Raw genomic sequence first — 21,761 nt, 5'->3', positions numbered from 1 at the left:
TTGATTGTACCGTCATTATATTGTTTCTGTTTTTGTACTCCGTTAATGGGATAGTGTAGTAACTTCTGTCATTTACTCACCCTTTTCTTCTTTGAGTTTCTTCTGTTAAACACAAAAGATATTTTGTAAAATGTTGGAAATCTGTAACCATTGACTTCTGTAGTGTTTGTTATCCTTACTATGAAAGTGAGTGGTTACCGGTTACATTCTTCAAAGTCTTCTTGTGTTCAAAGAAAAAAGGAAACTCAAAGGTTTGAAACCACTTGAGGGTGACTGAATAGTGAGAAAATATAGATTTTGGGGTAAACTATCCCTTGAAATTGTAGAATAAGTTAACAACAAAAGGATGCATGTTAATGAATGCACATTCATTTAAAAATCTTTGGGGTTTTTTTATTAAGAGGCACTTAAAAAATTGAGTTTTATTTTAATATAACAAAATTGCATTGTGTTAAATTAATAGAGAATCATATGAAAATAAGACTCCAGAAACAAGGTAATGTGTGTAAATCTAGTTAGCAAAAAAGTATATTGCATTTTTATATAAAGTAACAGTAAAACTGCGCGACACTTGAATATCTTTGTTAATTTTATACTTTTAAATGACTGTTCAGGTCAGGTCAACTGGTGATTTGCGTGTTTAATTGACTCCATTAAATGTCTGTTTAGTTAGTAACCTTGGTTTTAAATCTGAAAATATAATGGAAAAAGTTTAATGCAATATGTTGTACTGTCCATACATCATACCTGTTTTACCTTTTGAAATACAATCAGTGGTTTTTCAGTTTTTATCTCTGCTGATAAATAGCCTACATGATGCTGCTACGACTGATATTCTGCCACAATTGGAAGAAGTTTCAAAGTGTTTCAAGCTTTACAGCAGATGAAACATTCTGCAAGCATCATTTCTAGTTTTCTCTCTGCAGTAATCATTTACAGTTGAAGTCAGAATTATTAGCCCCCCTTTGATTCTTTTTTTAAAAATATTTCCCAAATTATGTTTAACAAAGCAAAGGAAATTTTGACATTGTCTGATAATATTTTTTTCTTCTGGAGAAAGTCTTTTTTGTTTTATTTAGGCTAGAATAAAAGCAGTAAAAAAAAAAAAAAAAATTTTAAGGTCAAAATTTTTAGCCTCTTCAAGCACAATTTTTCTCGATTGTCTACAGAACAAACTATCATTATGCAATAACTTGCCTAATTACCCTATCCTGCCTAGTTAACCTAACCTAGTTAAGCCATTAAATGTCACTTTAAGCTGTATAGAAGTGTCTTGAAAAATATCTAGTCAAATATTATTTACTGTCATCATGGCAAAGATCAAAGAAATCAGTTATTAGAGATGAGTTATTAAAATATTATGTTTAGAAATGTGTTGAGAAAAAAATTGAACCTGAGGCGAAAAACATTCCAGCTGAATGTCGAGTGAAGTGATCCATGTGTTCTCTTCGCGTTTGTTGTGAACCCAGCAGACTTCAGGTAACCACACTTTGTGATTTTTGTGTAGTCATTGACGAATTGCGAGATGGTTTAGATGACATGAAGTTGGAAGACATCGACACTACAGATGTCAATCTGCATGACTTTCTAGACGATGAAAACATTGTTTTTAAGCGACCTGATTTTTTTCCACCTCAGACGGAAGTCTAGGGTTGACTGGGCACATTATGAACACGCTGCACCACCAGTGGAATAAGAGAGAAAAAAGGTTTTGGTGATATACTCAATAATAATTTAGTCTCATGCTATTTAAAACCAGCGGTACTAATTATGAATTTTTCTAATATAAGTCTATTATCTCCTTTTGTGTTGTGGGGAAAAGTTATAGGGTGAAATTCATAGGAGGAAGAAGACACTTAAAGAAATGGCTCACCCCTAAATGAAAATGTACACGATTCACTCCAAACTTTTGGTGGTTCCAAACTTTGATGGTTTTCATTTTATTGTTGTTGTTGCTCATATATATTATTTCTATTTTGATTTATTGTGTCCTACCTTGTCAGATTGTCCGACCTCCCATTCAAAAAGTAGGTAGCACATTTTGATGACGCAATAAGCTACCCATCAGATTTTGCTACCAGCGTAAATTTTAATTAGTATGATATGAAGCTGTAATATCGCCCTGACCAACCTAATCCCTAACTCCAACCTCAGAACCATTCAAATATAGTGTTGGTGGCATAATCTGATGGGTAGGACAAAATGTCAGGACAGCGATTAACAAAGACTTCTTAGTAGAAAATCAAATATTTTTAACAGTGTTGATATGTTGACAGTGCATGCCAAACCGCAAATCAAGCTTGAAGACAAAGAAATTGTATTTAGATCTCCGAGACATGATTGTCTCAAGGCACAAGGCTGGGGAAAGTTACAGAAAAATTTCTGCTGCTCTGAAAGTTCCAATGAGCACAGTGGCCTCCATCATCCGTAAGTGGAAGATGTTTGGAACCACCAGGACTCTTCCTAGAGCTGGCCGGCCATCTAAGCTGAGTGATAGTGGGAGAAGGGCCTTAGTCAGGGAGGTGATCAATAACTCGATGGTCACTCTGTCTGAGCTCCAGCGTTCTTCTGTGGAGAGAGGAAAACCTTACAGAAGGACAACCATCTGTGCAGCAATCCACCAATCAGGCCTGTGTGGTAGAGTGGCCAGACGGAAGCCACTCCCTGCCTGGAATTTGCCAAAAGGCATCTGAAAGACTCTCAGACCATAAGAAACAAAATTCTCTGGTCTGATGAGACTAAAATTGAACTCTTTGGAGTGAGAGCCAGGCACCGCTCATCACCAGGCTAATACCATCCTTAAAGTGAACCGTGGTGGTGGCAGTATCATGCTGGAACTGGAAGACTAGTCAGAATATAGGGAAAGATGAATGCAGCAATGTACAGACATCTTAATTGAAAACCTGCTTCAGAGTGCTCTTGAACTCAGACTGGGGCAACGGTTCATCTTCCAGCAGGACAATGACCCAAAGCACACCGGCAAAATATCAATGGAGTGGCTTCACAACAACTCTGTAAATGTCCTTGAGTGCCCCAGCCAGAGCCCAGACCTAAATCCTATTTAACATCTCTAGAGAGATCTGAAAATGGCTGAATACCCTGAATTCCCATCCAACCCGATAGAGATTGAGAGGTACTGTAAAGAGAAATGGGCAAAAATTTCTAAAGACAGGTGTGCCAATCTTATGGCATCATATTCAGACTTGAGGCTGTAATTGCTGCCAAAGGTGCATCAACAAAGTATTGAGCAAAAGCTGTTAATACTTATGTACGTGTGATTTTTTGGGTTTTTTATTTTTAATGAATTTGAAACAATTCAAAAAATCTTTTTCACATTGTCATTATGGGGTATTGTGAGTAATTTTGAGGAAATAAATTAATTTAATCCATTTTGGAATAAGGCTGTAACATAAAAAATGTGGAAAAGGAGAATCGCTTTGAATACTTTCCGGATGCACTGTATATACAAAAACAACCGATATCACGAGGAAACTTAGCTATTTTAAGCATTGTCAGAAACATTTCTAATTTATACCGGTTCTTTCATTTCACAATTGCATTGTAAACACCCATTCCAGATCCCCCATTCTGAAGTTCGTCATCTCCACTGTTTTGAGCTCTGTTAAGCTCCAGGTTGAAATGATTGCACCAGATGATGATGACTGTGGTGTTGTCTACAAACCTCAGAAGGTTATAGTGAGAGTTTTCCAGAGCCTCAACAACTGCTGCCAATCTGTCAAAAAGCTGAAGATCCACTGACAAGACTGGGTCAGTCTGAATGACAAGATCTGCCCTGATGGTACTGGAAGCCAAAATGAAGTCCACGAATAAGTCCTTGCTTACAATTGCATCATCGACATCTGCAGGCAAGCACTGAGTATCTGGCAATAGACCAGTGAGTTCCTTGAGGTTGGCCAACACCAGTCACTCAAATAATGACTACAGATGTGACTGTGATATGTCTGTACTCATTAAGTCCAATGGAAGGATCCTGAAGTGGGACATTGAGTGAAAAAGGCCCAGCAAAGGTTGTTCTTACTTCAGTAACTGAAGTTGTTCAACCTGACACAGAAGCTGCTGACACAGTTCTGCTCAGCCGTCATTGAGTCTGTCCTGTGTTCAGGTTTGGTTTGGCTACCAAATCAGACATCAGGAGACTAAAAGGAGCAATCTGAGAGGATTATTGGTGCCTGCCTGTCCAACCTCCAGGAAAAACAGATCAGGTACCATGATCACAGACTCATTCTTGTTCACAATCTATTTGAACTTATGCCGGCTGAACGCCAGCTTATTTACCAGGCACTGGAACAGCTTCTTCCCACACGCTCTTCCATTTTGAAGAGGTAAATCTATTCCAACTGCAGATTGAGCATTACTTATTTAGTACTTTTATCCATATGTGACCACAAAACCAGTCATGATGGTCTGTTATGTGAGATTGAAATATTATTTGAAAGTGGATAAAACAAGCTTTCCATTTATAGTATAGTATGTAGTTTAGTTATGTGTAGTGAAATGTATCAAATTGACCCATATGAATATTAATATGATGTTTATCATCTTCAAATATGATTGATTTGTGTCATAATACTTGTATTCTTTATTTGTTAAATGTGTGCACTGGAAGCTTCATTTCGTTCTTTCAATATGATCCTGTCCATTAGATGGAGCCAGTGCTACTGATTGACCACTATTTGTTAGCTTAACTCATTGAATAGGACAAAGAGGAAGAAGCTGTGGCATGGAGAAGATCACAGAGAAGTTTGGTAAAAGACTTGAACAACTTACAAAAGAACTAGTTGTCAACACACAATTATTTATATCTATTTTTTGTTATCATGATGTAATTGTCCACCTTGTTTGAGCAGTGATATGGCTGCCATCTTGCCCTTTCCAGACACACATCTTGTCTGCTATCTTTGCACTTCTTCTTTAAAAGACTCTGTTGTTCTAAGATGTCTCCACTGCCTGTGCAAAAACTGTCTACAAAGCTACTGGGAGCTCAACAAGTCCCTGGAGTGTCCTGTTTGTTTGAAGGAGACACGCTGTTCTGTTCTTCTTCATCATTTAAGTATTTCTCGCTTTGCCTCAGAGGGTGAATTCTCTCAAGACAGCAACTTCAAACCACTCCACGTGGGGAACTCGAAAAGTGAAATGGTAAGTGAGCTGCTCTGGTGCCTAACTTAAGAAAAAGCAACACTTTTTATTTAGATTTCAGAAAGCTGTTACAGCTAATGATCTGCTCTGATCTGGGTGTAGATTTTCAGGACTGTCTTATGAAAGTTGAAAAATAGGAGAGCCTAACTAATTGAAAGAGATTTAGGTCAAGTTTGAATTATATTGGTATTTTATGGAATAAATAGTGCAATAGAAACTATTTGTTTTAATTTGACAAATTTACCAAGTACCATTTAAAAGGATACGTCATTCTATTTAATGCGTATGTATGTGTGTGTGTGTGTGTGTATATATATATATATATATATATATATATATATATATATATATATATATAATTATTTTAGAGGTTTTTCACCTTTATTATGACAGGAGAGATTTCAGACAGGAAAGCATTGGGAGCAGAGAGAGGGGAAGGGTCAGCAAAGGACCTCGAGCCGGGAATCAAACTAAGGTCGCCATGAGCACGTCGGTGCTATATGTCGGCACACACTACCGCTAGGCTATTGGCACCGACCAAATGTAGATATTTTGAAGAATGCTAGAAACTAGTTGACGTTGAAATTCATAGCAGTGAACAATGCTATGGAAGTCAATGGCTAACAGTTTCCAACATTCTCCAAAAAATATAATTTTGTGATCATCAGAGATCATCAAAATTGGCCAAGTTTTGAAAAATTTCAGGTTGTGTGATTCATGTCAGATGTATTTGTTTCATATTTGGGAGAATATCTATGATTAAACTCGCTTTCCAGAGAGGGAAAACCAAGCCAAAAAAAAAAAAATAGGAAAATAGTTGGTTATTAGCAGTTATGTTCACCATCATATTGAAAATGATACACAGATATATGGCTGATCTTCTGAACATCAAGTAGGAGGTGGAAGATAGTTCTTAGCTGACTTTAATGCATATTCAATGCTGTATAAGGATACGTTCACACTGCAGGGCTTAGTGCTCAAATCAAGATTTTTTTTTCTTAGATCTGTTCACAGTGTTGTTATAAATGTGGCAAATATCCAGAGATGTATAAAGTACTAGAGACCCAGACTTAAGTAGAAGTACAAGTGCTCTATCAAAAAAGTGAATTGAGTTGAAGTTGAAGTGCTCTTTAAGCACCATACTTAAGTGGAAGTACTAAAGTATTCAACATTTTTTGTACTTAAGTCCTGCAAGTAGTTTATTTCAAAATGTACTACTTAAATACTGAAAGTAAAAGTACAAGTATTGTGTAATGTAGTTATTAAAGAAAGCAGTCAAAAGACATCAAATTGTTTTGTTTATTTTAAATATATATATATTTTTTTTTTTTTTGGGGGGGGGGGGGTGGACATGTGATTAAGCAGAACGAAAAGAAACATGGCTTACAATTATATGAATTAGGATAACGTATTTCTCTTGCGCTTGAGCTACAGATCTGGGTGTGAATCTACACAGGTCGCACGGTTTGGTTCGGTTACGATTATCATGCCATCGATTCGGTTCTATTCGATATCTCGGTGCATTGACGATGCTTTTCATACATAATTAGATTTTTTTCTTCACAACACAACAATTATTTTTATTTAAATCTATAAATATATTTATATATTATTTGTAATACAATTTTGTTCTTTAATACAGCAGAAAGATATTTGAACTGTACCCTTAATTTGACCTGCTCAAAGAAAACCTGCTCACTCTTTCTGAATGCATTAAACAAAACTCCAATATGTGCACAGAAGACAGCATGAGCATTTATAGCAAAAAAAACTAATGTAAATATTGTCCCGCTTGCTTTTTGAGCGCTGACAGGCGAGGACTTACACCCCTATGATTGGTTATTGTCTTCACCTGCTCAACAGAAAGGGCTGCGATCTGCTTTAGAAATTAAAGTGCTGTTCACAGATGGTAGGAAGAACAGCCACGGTTACAGTCTATATGTACATAATGCGCGGTAATCATAGGTAATCCATAAAAGACACAGTGGAGAAAACTTGCACCTCAGGCACGCTCATGTCAAGATCCACAAGTATGGCTTTAACAGCCAAGAGGAGAGAAAAAGTTGCCTCACAAACATGCCAACGGGTCAAATGTCCAAAGTGAGAGAGAGAGAGGCAGAGATGGAGTTTTACAGCATTTCTCCATAGTAGTGAAATAGCGGCTCGTGTGCTGTGCCGCCTTCATTGTCAATGAAAGACTGTCCAGCAAACTCACAAGCAGTGAATTGTGCACAATTATCTACCTTTTAAGTAGTAAGAGTGTTATTTACTCGCCCTCGCCTCCTTCACCATAGTATTCTACTGCGACATTGCGCATAGGAGATAAATGACGTCAGTACGTAATAACCGGTTATGATCTATTACTGAACCAATATCAACACCCCTAGTAACGAGTAACAATGCAGCACATAAAAAATCTATTGGAGTAAAAGTATTAAACTCATCGAAAATATGTACTGAAGTAGGAGAAAAAAAACAATACTCCAGTAGAGTACAGATACAGCTTTTTTAGTACTTAAGTACAGTAGTAAAGTAGTTCTACTTCTACTATAGTAGTTACTATACATCTCTGCCAATATCAGATTTCCAGTGTGAACAGATCATGGTCCTAAACTGACCTGCATGCACAAAAGTACAATTACAGACAGCACAAAATGTATAATTATGCACACAATGTGTTTACTGTATGAGGTAAGCACATTGTCACATTAGGTTTAATATAATTATTGTCCTTTTCACAGACAACCGTGGTGTATTTCCTGAACTGTAAAGAGTTGTTCTACTACTACTAATGTGTATTTCGCCATTTGAAACCTAAAATAAGGTCTCTTGTTATGGAAAACACAGATCTTTTGTGATTTTGTTTGTATTTTTGAATAATCTTTTGTGTGGTGAACTCATCAAGGGTTAATGAGCAGTCGCAGATTGAACTGTGAAGTTTTCATATTCATATCATAGTCTTTCATTTTTGGTTCTGTTAAAGTAAAATATAGCTATTTTATGTTGGCCTATGTGTTTTATTCATTTTACATATGCAGTTTTTATGGACATATTTGTATGTTAAATCTAGCTGAACAATATTATTTAAAAGGTTAATGATTGGTTAACAAGCGCCAGTTTTATGTTTACATTTTTTTCAAAATGAACAACTAACTTTTATCATTAAGTTCCTGGAGGACCACCAACACTGCATGTTTGGATGTCTCCTTTGTCCGTCACACCCATTACAGGTCTTTCAGTCTCTGCTAATGAGCTGATGATCTGAATCAGGTGTGTTTGGTTAAGAAGACATGGAAAATGTGTAGAGCTGGTGGTCCTCCAAGAACGTCGTTAAGAAACACTGGATTAAAGCATTTGCTTAATGAAGTTTTGTTTTACAATTAAAGGGCAGAGACCTTCACGGAAGCATGCAAATAAGTATACTTTACTATTTGTGTTTATATGTGTAAACCTGTGAATTATATGTGACCCTGGACCACAAAAGCAGTCATACACCGTAAAACCCAATAAGTTAAGGTAACTCAAACCATTTGAGGAAACAGATTGCAACAAACCATTTAAGTTCAAAAACGAATCCTAATGAGTACTGTGAACTTAATACATTAGAGTAAATGAAGCAATTTGAGCACAGTAAAACCCAATAAACGAAGAGAACTCAAACCAACCCAGTACTGTAAAACCCAATAAGTTAAGGCAACTCAAACTGTTTGAGGAAATTGATTGCAACAAATCATTTGAGTTAAAAACTAATCTATATGAGTACTGTGAACTTACTCCATTTAAGATGAAGTCATGAGGTATTTAATTAACTCATTACCTTTAACACTGAGTTTAAAACTCTTTTCAAATGAGTAGAATTAACTTTCAGTAAATTTTGAGTTAACTACCCTCATTTCATTTGATAAAGTAGACTGTTGGGTTTTACAGTGTAGGTGTCTTTTTTTAATGAGATTGATACATTACCTGAAGTTGAATAAATAACATTTCCATTGATGTAAGATACTAGTACATAAGTACTAAATACTGAGAAAATTGCTTTTAACGTCTAAATTAATTTCTTAGCAATGCACATCACTAATCACTAAAAGATCAAGCTATGATGTATTTACAGTAGGTCATTTACAAGATGTCTTTATGGAACACAATCTTCTTTTTTTTTTTTAAACAAAATTGATAATTTTGACCCACACATCTGTTTTTATCTATTGCCAAAAATATGCCCATGCATAAGAGGTCCAGGGTCACACATGTCTATGCTTACACAACAGCGATTAGAGGACACGGCCATATCAGAGGTAATGGGTACTATTCCCAGAATCAAGACAGAAGAGGACATGACTACCATAGTCCAGATGTTGATGGAGACCAAATATGAACCAGTGGAAACAAGCATAGATGATCTTATACACCGAGGTATAATTGAAGACATTGCCTCTGTGAAGGTAAGATGTCAAATCAACAATCATCTTCCTACCAGAAAACCACTTTTCTAAACGTGTTCTTGTTTTTTCTTTCTTAAGAGGGAGCCATCCAATGAATTCAGGTGAGTGCACCATCATCTCATGAAATTCCAAAGATCTCTCATAGTACATAAATGTTTTAAAACTTGAAATGTAAAATCGTACATCAGCCTCTAAACCTCGGTGTTGTCGTCGAGTCATCTTCTTGTAAAAGCATTTGATTTATGCATGATTTACTGCTTTTAGGAATGAAGAAATACACAGAGACATGATGATACATGACACCGTTCCTACATCCAGTTCTGTTTTATTGGAACCCAATGATTCTGGAGAGACTCCACATCTTCCAACCACAACTACTTGTAGAGCTTTAAGGTCCAACCTTTGTTTAAAATGTGGCAAAAGCTTCGAAAGAAAGTCTGACCTCAGAGCCCATGAGAAGGTTCACTCCTTGCAGAAGCCACACCAGTGCTCTACTTGCGAAAAGAGTTATGTTAATAGACATGAGCTTTCCATGCACGAGCGGCTGCACACTGGTGAGAAGCTGTTTGACTGCTCTTACTGCAAGAAGAAGTTTGTCAGGGAGAGTGCACTGAAGTACCACTTGCGGAGCCACACAGGGGAGAAGCCATATTCTTGCTCGCAATGTGGGAAGAGCTTCTCTCGAAGAAGCACCCTAAACACCCACCTGCGGTTACACATGGGCCCCCTTCCCCATCAGTGTGATCATTGTGGGAAGCTTTTCAACACTGCGGCAGCCATGAGAGCCCACAGGGCAACCCATACCGGAGAGAGGCCTTTCTCATGCCCGCAGTGTGACAAGAAGTTCATCTTCAAGGCTGAGCTGGAAGTTCACCTGGATGGCCATGCAGGCAACAAGCCGTTCAAATGTTCTGTGTGTGGGAAGGGATTCCTAAGGAAGCAAGAATGCAGTGTTCATCAGACTATTCACCAAGACAGTCGTTCCTTTCATTGCACCTACTGCGATAATAGCTTCAAAAGGTTGAGCCACCTCACGTCACACCTGAAGATCCATTACCCGGAATCCCCGCACAAATGCACATACTGTGAAAAGTCCTTCAAGCATCCCAACAGCCTCAAATTGCATGAGCGTCTTCACACCGGAGAGAAACCCTACAGTTGTGAACACTGCGGAAAAATGTTCCCTTCTTCCGGAGATCGAACTAGACACCTTGCTGTACACTCTGAAGTCAAGTCCTACAAGTGTCCTGAGTGTGACAGGAGGTTTCGCTTTAAGAACAGTTTGAGATCCCACCAGGTCATGCACACTGGAGAAAGACCCTTCCACTGCAAGAAGTGTGGTAGGAACTTTGCTAGGCGCGGAAATCTCAAGGCGCATTCAGTGGTGCACACTGAAGAAAGAAGCTACAGCTGTTCTCAGTGCGGCCTGGCATTCAAGTGCTCATCTACTCTTAAGAGCCACATGATAATCCATTCCAGCAAGACCCTGTTAGACTGCACCACCTGTGGCAAAACATTCACTCGCCATGACACCTTGAAAAGGCATCAAGACATTCACGCAGGGATCAAAGTCTACAAGTGCTTGGAGTGTGGGAAATGCCTGAGCTCAGCAAGTTGCCTGAAGCTGCACATGCAGGGTCACTCTGGGAATAAGAGAATGTACAACTGCGATGAATGTGAGAAGAGTTTTAGTTCCATGTCCTACCTGCAGAAGCACCGTCAGATGGCACACTCTGACGAGAAGCCGTATGTGTGCTTTGAGTGCGGGGAGAGCTTTAACTCGGATGGGAAATTGGTTACTCACCAACTTCAACATTCAGGACGGATGGACCATGTTTGCACTGAGTGTGGGAAGAAGTTTGCAAGGAAAGAGACGTTAAGACGACACGTTAAGACGCACTCCGAGGAAAGGCCTTACCAGTGTTCAGAGTGTGGGAAAAGATTTACAAGGAGCGATCAACTAAAACAGCATAAATTGATTCATTCTGAGAAAGTTTAAATGGATGCAGTGTTTTCAACTTGAGTGCTACTGGAAATTATGATTTCTATAAATGTAGGCTGTTAATATGTTTTAATTACATTTTTGCCATCTGATCGTCTTGCATTTGTCCAGGCATTTGAGTAAAGAAGAATCCCCCCACTTGAGTTAATTTAGATGGCACTTTGTATTAGTGGCACTAGATGGCAGTCTGTGCTTTGAGACAGAATTTGAATGAACTGTAGCACTAAAAAGATTCCCAAAACCCAACGTTGTAGAACCTTCTGTAAAATCAAGAAAAATTATTTATTTCTGTTAAAGTGTATGAATTTAAAGATGGGTTTGGGACAAATTATCATTTAGTTTTGATTCAGAAAATTGCGGATGTTGTGTTTTGTCATTAAAGACTTACACTAGGTATATACTGATGTGATGTGCTTTTTATAAAAACCAAAAAGTCTTCAAAATAACAGCTCACATTTCAAACAACCTTGTGTTTGGATTGAGATTGACAACTGTTTAGGTGCTTAAATATCTAACAAAAGTCCTTGGGTCTGAAAATGAAATTGGATTTTGATGCAAATGGCACAGTTTCAGCAATTTTAGCCAGAGGCTAGGACCAGCTTCTGCGATTTAAATATCTTTACTCAGTCTGAATCTGCTGTCTTGCATAAACCTGCTCGTGTACCCAGAGGGTACGATAATGTCATGCACAATGTAGAGGGATCATATTGACATACTAGGCTTTGGGTCAGTGTTCCAAATTGGACATTTTTCGAATTTGGTTTAAAGAAGGCAGATTTTAGCCCCACCGTTTAAAGCTTATATCAGAATACAGTGCTACAAGACACATTCTTGATTTTACACTTTGTGTTCCTAAGCTTTTTAAGTGATCAATTCAATTCCATTCACCTTTATTTGTATAGCGCTGTTACAATGTAAATTCTGTCAAAGCAGTTTCACATCATAGATCATAGTAAATTGAAACAGTGTCAGTCCAGTTTTCAGTGTTTAGTTCAGCTCAGTTCAGATCACTGATATACAATTCGAAGCAGCACAGGTAGCTAAGAAGTGTCCTAAAAAAACTGCGCTGAAAATAGACTGAAATTATACATTTTCATGATAATGATAGTGTTCACGCTTCGCACTCTGAAAAGACATTTTTGTGAGTTCCTCGCCCAGGCACTCATGCAGATCTTTTCATTTCGTGTCTTTTCCCAAATTCCTTTGATTTTGTTTCCAACCAATCAAGTGTTTTTCAGCATATTCCCATTCGTTCATGTGGCTGTGTGCAGACTCCATTCCACTCCAGCTATTTCATTCCCAGTCGAACAAATAAACATAGTAAGAAATTCTAAGTCTGGTCAAGGGAGAGTCGCACTCTGTCTCCCTGACAACAGTCGCTAGGCAACTAACATTTGTCATCCCTTTTCTTTCTTACCTCATGTCCCGTTTCCAACCATCTGCCTTTAGAGTGAAGCCATCAAACCCTTTCAAATACAAATATAGTTCCTCACCTAGAGGAGCATCACTGCAGGCTTCAGCTGTTGGTTTACTTGTTAGAATCATAAATGCAGCGACAAACCACAAGCACACGATAGGGCATCATTACAAATCATCTTTATTTCTCTTCGTTTTCAAAGACAGAGTGGATAATATTCATCAATAGTGAATAACAAGTGAATGGTGCTGCCATGTTTGACCTCGGAACGTTTCCAGAACGTTGTGTTTTTGTCGTTGTTGCATAAGCCTGTGTGGCCAGCCCCCACAGAAATGCACGGTCCTATGGCATATTCAGTGGATTCCATGAGATCAATGTCGATGGCTCTAAAATGTGAACAGGTGAAAGTACAGACCGTCTCTGTGGGTTCTGTGTCTCCTCTTATGGCTCTTGTTTGATAATAGGCTCACATGATATCATCCTTAAACACTCATACAACTCCAGCCATATTAGTTTGTGGTAACCCTCACAATAAGGCTACACTGATTTTACTGATCATTTTTGCAAAACAACCTATTTCATAACCCTGATTACCTCTAAAATCAGAGGGGGAAAACGGGTTGATAAAAATGATGTTCAAAAGACATGTCATATGACTTGCATCAGCCTTGCTTAATGCATTGATTCTGATATTGCCCAATGCAGAGAGAATCATTACATGGTTTCAACACTGACCTTGTTTAAAATTGGACAGATCCAATTGCATCTGCTCTTGAGACAAAAATTGATTCAATACTGAGTCTGCAGTTTATGACTCACTGATTCAAATTATCAGTTCAGCGCAAGTTTGCAGTTAACAACTCACTGGTTCAAATGATCAATTCAGAGAGAGTCAGGAGTTTATGACTCACTGATTGAATTGATCCATTACAAGAGAGTCTGCAGTTTATGATTCACTGGTTCAAATTATCCATTCAGAGAGAGTCTGGAGTTTAAGACTCACTGATTCAAATGATCCATTCAAAACAAGTTTGCAGTTAAGAACTTACTAATTCAAATGAGCCATTTGGAGCGAGTATGCAGCTTATGATTCACTGATTCAATTGTGACTGTCAAATGTGGCATCAAAGTACCGCGACAGTGCTCCGAGATCAGACAACTGATTCAGCCAGTGCAGCATCTGAAGAGCAACTGCAGGAGCTGTGAAGATGACACTGATTTTACACGATTGGCTGAGTTCACGGCATGACAACAACCATGTGTGTTTTGGGTTTATTATTGGACAAATTCCGTGATATATTTTAGTGAATAACTTAAATATTAACTCAAATAAGTCTTACAGACTTGTAATAAATTATCATCATTGATCCTATAAAGATTTCTTAACAAATTAAGTAGAAAAAACTTTGTTTATTAAATATTAAAAAAAAAAAGACTACAAATATTTTATTTCCTGTCAAGCCATTAATGCAGAAATTTTAAAAGTGACATTGATGTACCTGCTCTTTCTTTGAAATTTCTACTTAAAGTGTAGCTCATTTATTTTGGCCCTTTTGTTCAATCTTTTTAGATTAAAGGGCTTTAAAAAAATGCTTTCATTATTCAAAATAATCTTCATCATTGTTTAAAACTTAATAAAAACACCTTGTTTTCGGTTTTAATATATATTGGTAAGTTTTATATCTATAAATGTAAATAAAAGTAAACCCCTTTTTAGTAATATTCAAACAAGAAAAGGAACAGAATTGACATACCATTCAACATCTAGTAGCCTAAAGACTGATGTTTCAACTCCTACAATTTGTGCTTATTGCTTTGTGTTTAATAAGCCTATTCGTCTATATTTATTTCTCTTTTATGTGCCCTCTGGTTTTCCCTTTATTTCTCATGCGTTTGTTATATAGACTACTTAAATATAATTCATAATTGCCTTGTTTAAAAATGAACTATAGTTTGTAGAGACTGTATTTTGTTTTATTTGTACTGTTAATCTTTTATAAACGAATAAATAAGTAAATAAATAAATGATCACGCCATGTGATCGGTCATCATGACAGCAACAACTATGAGCCCCGAAGTGTCCGGCTTGACGGCTCCGTTTTCAACTCCGCCCGGCTCGGCCAATCTCGTTGATTGCCGGCTGCAGCCGTGCTTTATGTCGAACGCAACTAATGACTCACTGATTCAAATGATCCATTCAGAGCAAGTCTGCAGTTTATGATTCACTGATTCAAATGATCCATTTAGAGAAAGTCTACAGTTTATGACTCACTGATTCAAATGATTCATTCAAAGCAAGTTTGCAGTTAACAACTCACTGGTTTAAATGATCCATTCAGAGCAAGTCTGCAGTTTATGACTCACTGATTGATTCAAATGATAAATGCAGAATGAGTTGGCAGTTATTAACTCACTGATTCAAACAATACTGCCAGAGTAAGTTTACAAGTAACTTACAGAAATGATAAATGGATTCAAATTGGATAATAAGACAGAAGATCCTATTATCTTGAGTGCTTACAACGGACAGTGTAAAATGTAAATTACTAATACTGCATTTTTAAATTCTGGAATGCTTACAAAAGTGCTTAAATCTGTCCATATTTGTGTATTATCAGATGTAAGGTAGAATTGATTTAATTGAATTGATTTAAAAACATAATTTAAAACAATAACACGCATAACACAATATTAAAACAACCCAAATTAATGATCATACATTTTCTCTGATGCTGTAGCACATAATAGACACAAAATATATTGGTTACATAGTGTTAAAATGCTGACAGATCCTCCCTATGACTGTATTTATATTGTTTGCACACATCTTGTGTTTATTAATTTTTCTAATACTATGCTGTATGGTTTATTATTTTTGCATGTTTGCATGCTTGAGTCATTAATCAGTAGTAGTTATTAGTATGTGAAAAGTTATGGTAATACTTAATACTTCATATAAATAATACAAAATTATGCTTTTGTACTAGCAATCCTGAATAAAGACTTTATAGACTGAGGGACGTAAACAATAACAATGGTCCTAATGTATTTCCTGTTATACATTTTTATATTCTATAGCTTCCAAGAAGTCCAAGAAGATCCACATATTGATAATGTTATGAAATTGAATTACCTCTTGTTATAGTTATGAAATAGTTTGCCAACATACAAGAAATGTTCATGGGCAAATGACATGACCACATTGAAATGGTCTGTACTTTTACTGGAGTAATATTCTATTTGGATGTCAAGTAAGTGCTTGATTTGTGTACATGGTCCACCACTGTCCATTTGTGATCAGATTGACAAAAATACTAGGCTTAATCAGGGCCTGTAATGCATCTGGGCATTCATTTTGGCAAGTCATAAGAACAGACCTTATTTTAACAACACTCCTATCAACCAATCATTCATATTCTGCTAGGAAAATCACAGTAAGCCTCATGATCAAGACTAATATGGGAACAACACAGTACACGCTTTAAGACTACATGACAATGTGGGCCATTCTCAATATTGCTTCTCCCAGCATCTGCTCTTTTTTTTTGGTGACAAGAAGTTATTTAGGAAAGTGAGGTGTAAGCAAATTTAAAGTACTAGTTTTACCTGAAACGAGGGCTATACAGTATATGGCATTGATTAAAAGTGCCTTCTTCGATCTCTGAGATTCACATTTAGCTACTGTCTGCAGCTAAAGACCACACGCTATATTACAATTGACCCGTATGAAAGAAAATGAGTCAGTTTATTCGTTTTAAAAGGACAGACTTGGGTGTGAACATGGCTTGCTTTCATTGTGTCAAATGAGTTCAGAGGCAATTTGACACAAGCGATTTATTCTCTAGAGTTTGTTCAGTCGGACTCAAGGGACTCTATCAAAGCACTCTCTACAGACCAATCTGCTTTTCTCTGCCAACACTGATTGCCTAATATTGCCTGCTTTCTTATTTTATGCTCATTAAATAACAGGTCTGTGAATTGCTCCCACTACATTTTAATTACGCGTGCACATAATTGCGCTTTTAATTTGAAGATAATATCAGAAGAATAACAACATTTTGCTGTTGCATTGCAACACGTCCCATTACCGTACATCCCAAAACAATCAATTAGCAGGTGATTTTACCGCCTCTCATATTACGTGAATATTTCAGTAGGTACTTTTGTCCTGATTGACGAAAGTCATTACTATGCGCCGAAGATTGCATTTCAGTAAGGATTTGTTTGAGGGAGAAATCATTAGTCGCTATTCACAAATATTGCTTCTGTTTGAAAAAAAATGTATCCCTGTTCAAAATTGATGACAGGTCAATTAATTCTGGGAAAGGATGTTAAATCGGCTGTACGCCACTTCTTCCCGTCAATCATTCATCATCACACATATGCAAACTGCTTTAGCAAGTGCTAATTCTGCTTGTAAACAAGGCCCTTGAAGGTACAATTCGCAATTACCGCAACTGGCTGGCTGTTTGTAATGCAACTATAATAGTAATAATAATAAAAACAATCTTCTGAATATTATTATCACTCCTCCGCAGTTCTGTGCTGATGCAGCCCCATATGTTGCACAAAGCTTTGCAATTAGTCTCTAAGCTAATTTCTCTGTTGTAAAATTTCTTTGTCATATGCAAGAGTGCATTAGGAAATATCCCTATTTGAGGGTCAACACATTTAGCATTTGGATAAGATTAGCGAATATATATATATATATATATATATATATATATATATATATATATATATATATATATATATATATATATATATATATATATATATATATATATATATATATATATATAAAACGGAGGGCAGCTAGCGTCCTCACTCCTCACTCCTCTGACCTCCAAAGTGCTCTAGCACCAAATACAAGGAGCCATGGTCTTTAGTATTCTTGTAAGAGCAACCGACTCCCATACAAAAAAAAATTGCCAGTTCGATCCCAGATCAGACTGGGTTGGGTGTAGAAAGACCGGTGGGTTACATGTGGGGGCTAATCCGGGATGGAAGTAAGGTTAAAGGGGGGTGAGTGTAACGGAGGCCAGCTAGCAAAGTGCTATGCAGGTAAAACTCACTGCTCTGACCTCAAAAGGGGCTCTAGGGGCCATGGTTTTTAGCATCCTTGTTAGAGCAACCAACTCCCATACATAGTATCGCAGGTTCGATCCCAGCTCAAACTGGGTTGGGTGCAGAAGGACCGGTGGGTTACATATACTATATAATCTACATAAAGAACAGCTGACTGACATTGTGTTAAAGCCATGTCCTAACCAGAAATGATGCAATTAAGTGACACTCTTTTGTTTTTTTTTCCATTTCTGTGCTGACAACAAATAGCTCCACTGCCAATTACATCTAATTGGTTAAAAATTCCTGCACCATAAAACTGTAAAAAGCATTAAATACTTTCCCACTGGCTGTAATATTGTGATAGAAAGTTAAGCGATGTTACAAAGTACCAATGAGCACTTTTGATGAGGAAATAATCACTGGTTCTGCAAAAGTTTGCCAGGTTCACAGATCTCAAGAGAAAAATGTCACATTTTACACATTATCATATATATTCTTGTCTTTTTTTTTCTGTAAAAATGTTATGCATTTTTTACATAGCTGTCTTTTGTTGTGGAATAATCTATTTCAGACAAACTCACACCTAAATGGTGTGAACTGTATTATCTAATTGAACATAATGTTTTGATTTTTCTAGACACGCTAGTCTAAGTGAGACTACATCAGGTTAGGACACAGTGTTTTCTCAGAGCCGTAACCACAGTAGACACTATTCCTGTTAGCCGTCAAATAATAGGGCTGCACAAAATATCGGAAAAATAATCACCAGGGTTTTTATTCAATGAAATACATTTATGCGCTGTGTTTTAAAGTGAAACATGACACTGTTCATCTACACAGTAACAAATTATGATGAAATTAAGACATAATGACACAATTAGGACATAAGTATTAGTATTGTAATTTACTACTACTTTCTACTATATCGCCTATATTTCTTATATTCTTTAGTACTTATATTTACTATAAATCACAATTAAAATTATTGTCAAAAACAGAGAGAATGTGGCTTATCAAAAAAAAATATTTTCAGATTGTCTTTATGATCAATTAAAAAAAGGATTTATTTAAGAGTTTATTTGACCAAATCCCCAGTTGGTTTAATAAACTACCTGACAAAAGTCTTGTCGTTGATCCCAGTTGTAAGAGCAACAAATAATAACTTGACTTTTAGTTGATCATTTGGGAAAGTGGCAGAAGGTAGATTTTTGAGATTATTCATCTGTTGAGCTGCATCCCAATCATCACAAATACTGCAGAAGACCTATTGGAACCCACATGGACCCAAGATTCTCACAGAAATCAGTCAAGTTTACTACTGGCAATACAAAATATGAGCAAAACAATGACTGATCGATTTGATCTCCTGGAAGCATCTTTGGCGTCTACACAAGCATCTTTAGTGAGAAAGAGTCAGAAAATGAAGCCCTACGCAATAAAGTGATTGACTTGGAGGCTCGTTCCAGGCGGCAAAACATTAAAATCGTTGGCTTACCCGAGAAGATCGAGAATGGGCGACCCACAGAATTTCTGACAAAGTTTATCACCGACCTACTGGGCGCAAGTTATTTGAGTCATTGCAGAGATGTATGGATGCAGTCCTCTAAGCTCATGGAAGTCATACACAATATTAAAGAGCCCATATTATACATGAAATAGGGTCATATTTAGGTTGTAAGGGTCTCCAACAACAGTCTAATATGCATGCAAGGTCATAAAACACTTTGATGGTCTTATAATCTGCATTTCGTTTTACCTAATTATCCCAGCGACTCCCATATGAATCGTTCAGCGATTCATTTGTTCCCAACCCCCTCCTCAGCGCGAAGCTAATCTGCGCTGATTGGACCGATGACAGCCTGCTGCGATTGGTCGACACGGACAAGGCTTCAGCACGAGACAGAGTGAAATGCCCAGCTGGTAATCAACTATATAAAAGTAGTCACAGTGCACACGCGCTTCATAGTGTAAGGCTTTTTTCACACACACACACAACCCTCCTCAGAAGAACTAGGGAAAGCGACGCGAGTCTCTCTCTCTCTCTCTCTCTCTCACACACACACACACACAACGCTCCTCAGAAAAACTAGGGAAAGCGACGCGAGTGTCTCTCTCTCTCTCTCTCACACACACACACAACGCTCCTCAGAAGAACTAGGGAAAGCGACGCGAGTCTCTCTCTCTCTCTCCCTCTCTCTCTCACACACACACACACACACACACACACACACACACACACACACAACGCTCCTCAGAAGAACTAGGGAAAGCGACGCGAGTCTCTCTCTCTCTCACACACACACAACGCTCCTCAGAAGAACTAGGGAAAGCGACGCGAGTCTCTCTCTCTCTCTCTCTCTCTCTCTCTCTCTCTCTCTCTCTCTCTCTCACACACACACACACACACAAAGCTCCTCAGAAGAACTAGGGAACGTGACACGAGTCTCCTGTCTCCTAGCTTACGATCGATCGCCATAGCAACGACAAACGGCAGTGGAACGCGAGCTCACAAAAGCCTTTAACGTTAAATCCGTAAACAAAGCGGCACGCGTCGCGTTTTTAACGTGGCTTACATGTGATGAGAGAATATAAAGAGTAACCGCGTGTACTGTACCAGGTTAACAACTCATCTTTGGGTAGAGACTGTCAATATTATCCATCTGAGCACAGCGTGACTTCATTGGACCGGCGGCGTCTGTGTGTGTGTGTCTAGTGTTTTTTCTGTGTTAGTGGGCGGGGCCGCAGGTTTCAAATCTCCCTGGTTTGCGCGCGTAACTACTGGCGAGGCTTGTGTTTCGTGGCTGCGTCATCGCGAAACACCTAATGACTCGTTATCAAGGCAACTCGTTTGAAGCACTATGAGTCGACTCTTTTATAGACGAATCAATAGTTTTAAACACTGTACACTTACAGATTTAAGCCTTAGCTGGATATTTCACTTCACTTAGAGCTGTGTTACACACTACATGGAAGGGCATTTTCAAAAACCCATAATATGGGCTCTTTAATTCTTTTTCCACTGCACCATGACTTATTCTATACTGTACATTATTTCTGTTAGGTGACAAGACTTTTGTCTAAGCAAAGTCAGACCTTACTGTCCAAATTAAATAATTAAAAATCAAGGCATGATCATTTCATTTTGGTAAAATAAGCGTAATCTAGAGGCCCTTGCCGTTCATATAAGCCACTGCTGATACCAAATGATCAACTAGAAGTCAAGTTATTATTTGTTGTTCCTAAAACATGGACAGGCGGTAAGACGTTTGTCAGGTAGTGTTTATGCAATGCATGTTTCAGAGTGAAGCACAGCATTGTCTACAAATCAAATAAAGAAATAAAGGGCAACACAATAAATGATGCATTAGATAACATGAATTAACACTGAGAAATATTGCAAAATCATATACTTTTTTCACATTAGTACACAACGCACAAACTATTGTTAGCTAATATATTATCCACACGCAGAGTAAATGTAAAAACTAACAATTAATAAATAATAAATCATTGAAGTCTGCAGACATATTTTTCATTGTTAGTTCATGTTAAGTAATACAGTTAACAAATTAAACATGTCTGTAGTGTCACCAAATAAAGACACCAACATGTGTGTTTCTGTTTTCAAATCTTCAGACTAAAAATCCTTTTTAAAAAAAAATGTCATTTTTTT

At 37.4% G+C, this 21,761-nt stretch overlaps 1 protein-coding gene across 1 annotated transcript; it reads left to right on the top strand.

The window, feature by feature from the left end:
• Positions 1–9,404: 9,404 nt before the first annotated feature.
• On the top strand, positions 9,405–11,598 carry si:ch211-119o8.6 (uncharacterized protein LOC556659 homolog). Its single transcript, XM_056469347.1, has 3 exons — positions 9,405–9,599; positions 9,678–9,700; positions 9,864–11,598. The coding sequence occupies exons 1-3, from the start codon at positions 9,405–9,407 to the stop codon at positions 11,596–11,598; spliced, it is 1,953 nt and encodes a 650-aa protein (XP_056325322.1).
• Positions 11,599–21,761: the final 10,163 nt, after the last annotated feature.

Source organism: Danio aesculapii, chromosome 2, assembly GCF_903798145.1.
Source record: "Danio aesculapii chromosome 2, fDanAes4.1, whole genome shotgun sequence".
NCBI classification, from domain to species: domain Eukaryota; kingdom Metazoa; phylum Chordata; class Actinopteri; order Cypriniformes; family Danionidae; genus Danio; species Danio aesculapii.
This window is presented reverse-complemented; position numbering and strand designations above follow the sequence as displayed.

Excerpts from the sequence above, each read along its gene's own strand:
- si:ch211-119o8.6 (XM_056469347.1), top strand. The coding sequence starts at position 9,405 with ATGTCTATGCTTACACAACAGCGATTAGAGGACACGGCCATATCAGAG. Across the intron at positions 9,600-9,677 it reads AAGACATTGCCTCTGTGAAG|AGGGAGCCATCCAATGAATT; the intron begins GTAAGATGTCAA and ends TTCTTTCTTAAG. Across the intron at positions 9,701-9,863 it reads GAGCCATCCAATGAATTCAG|GAATGAAGAAATACACAGAG; the intron begins GTGAGTGCACCA and ends TACTGCTTTTAG.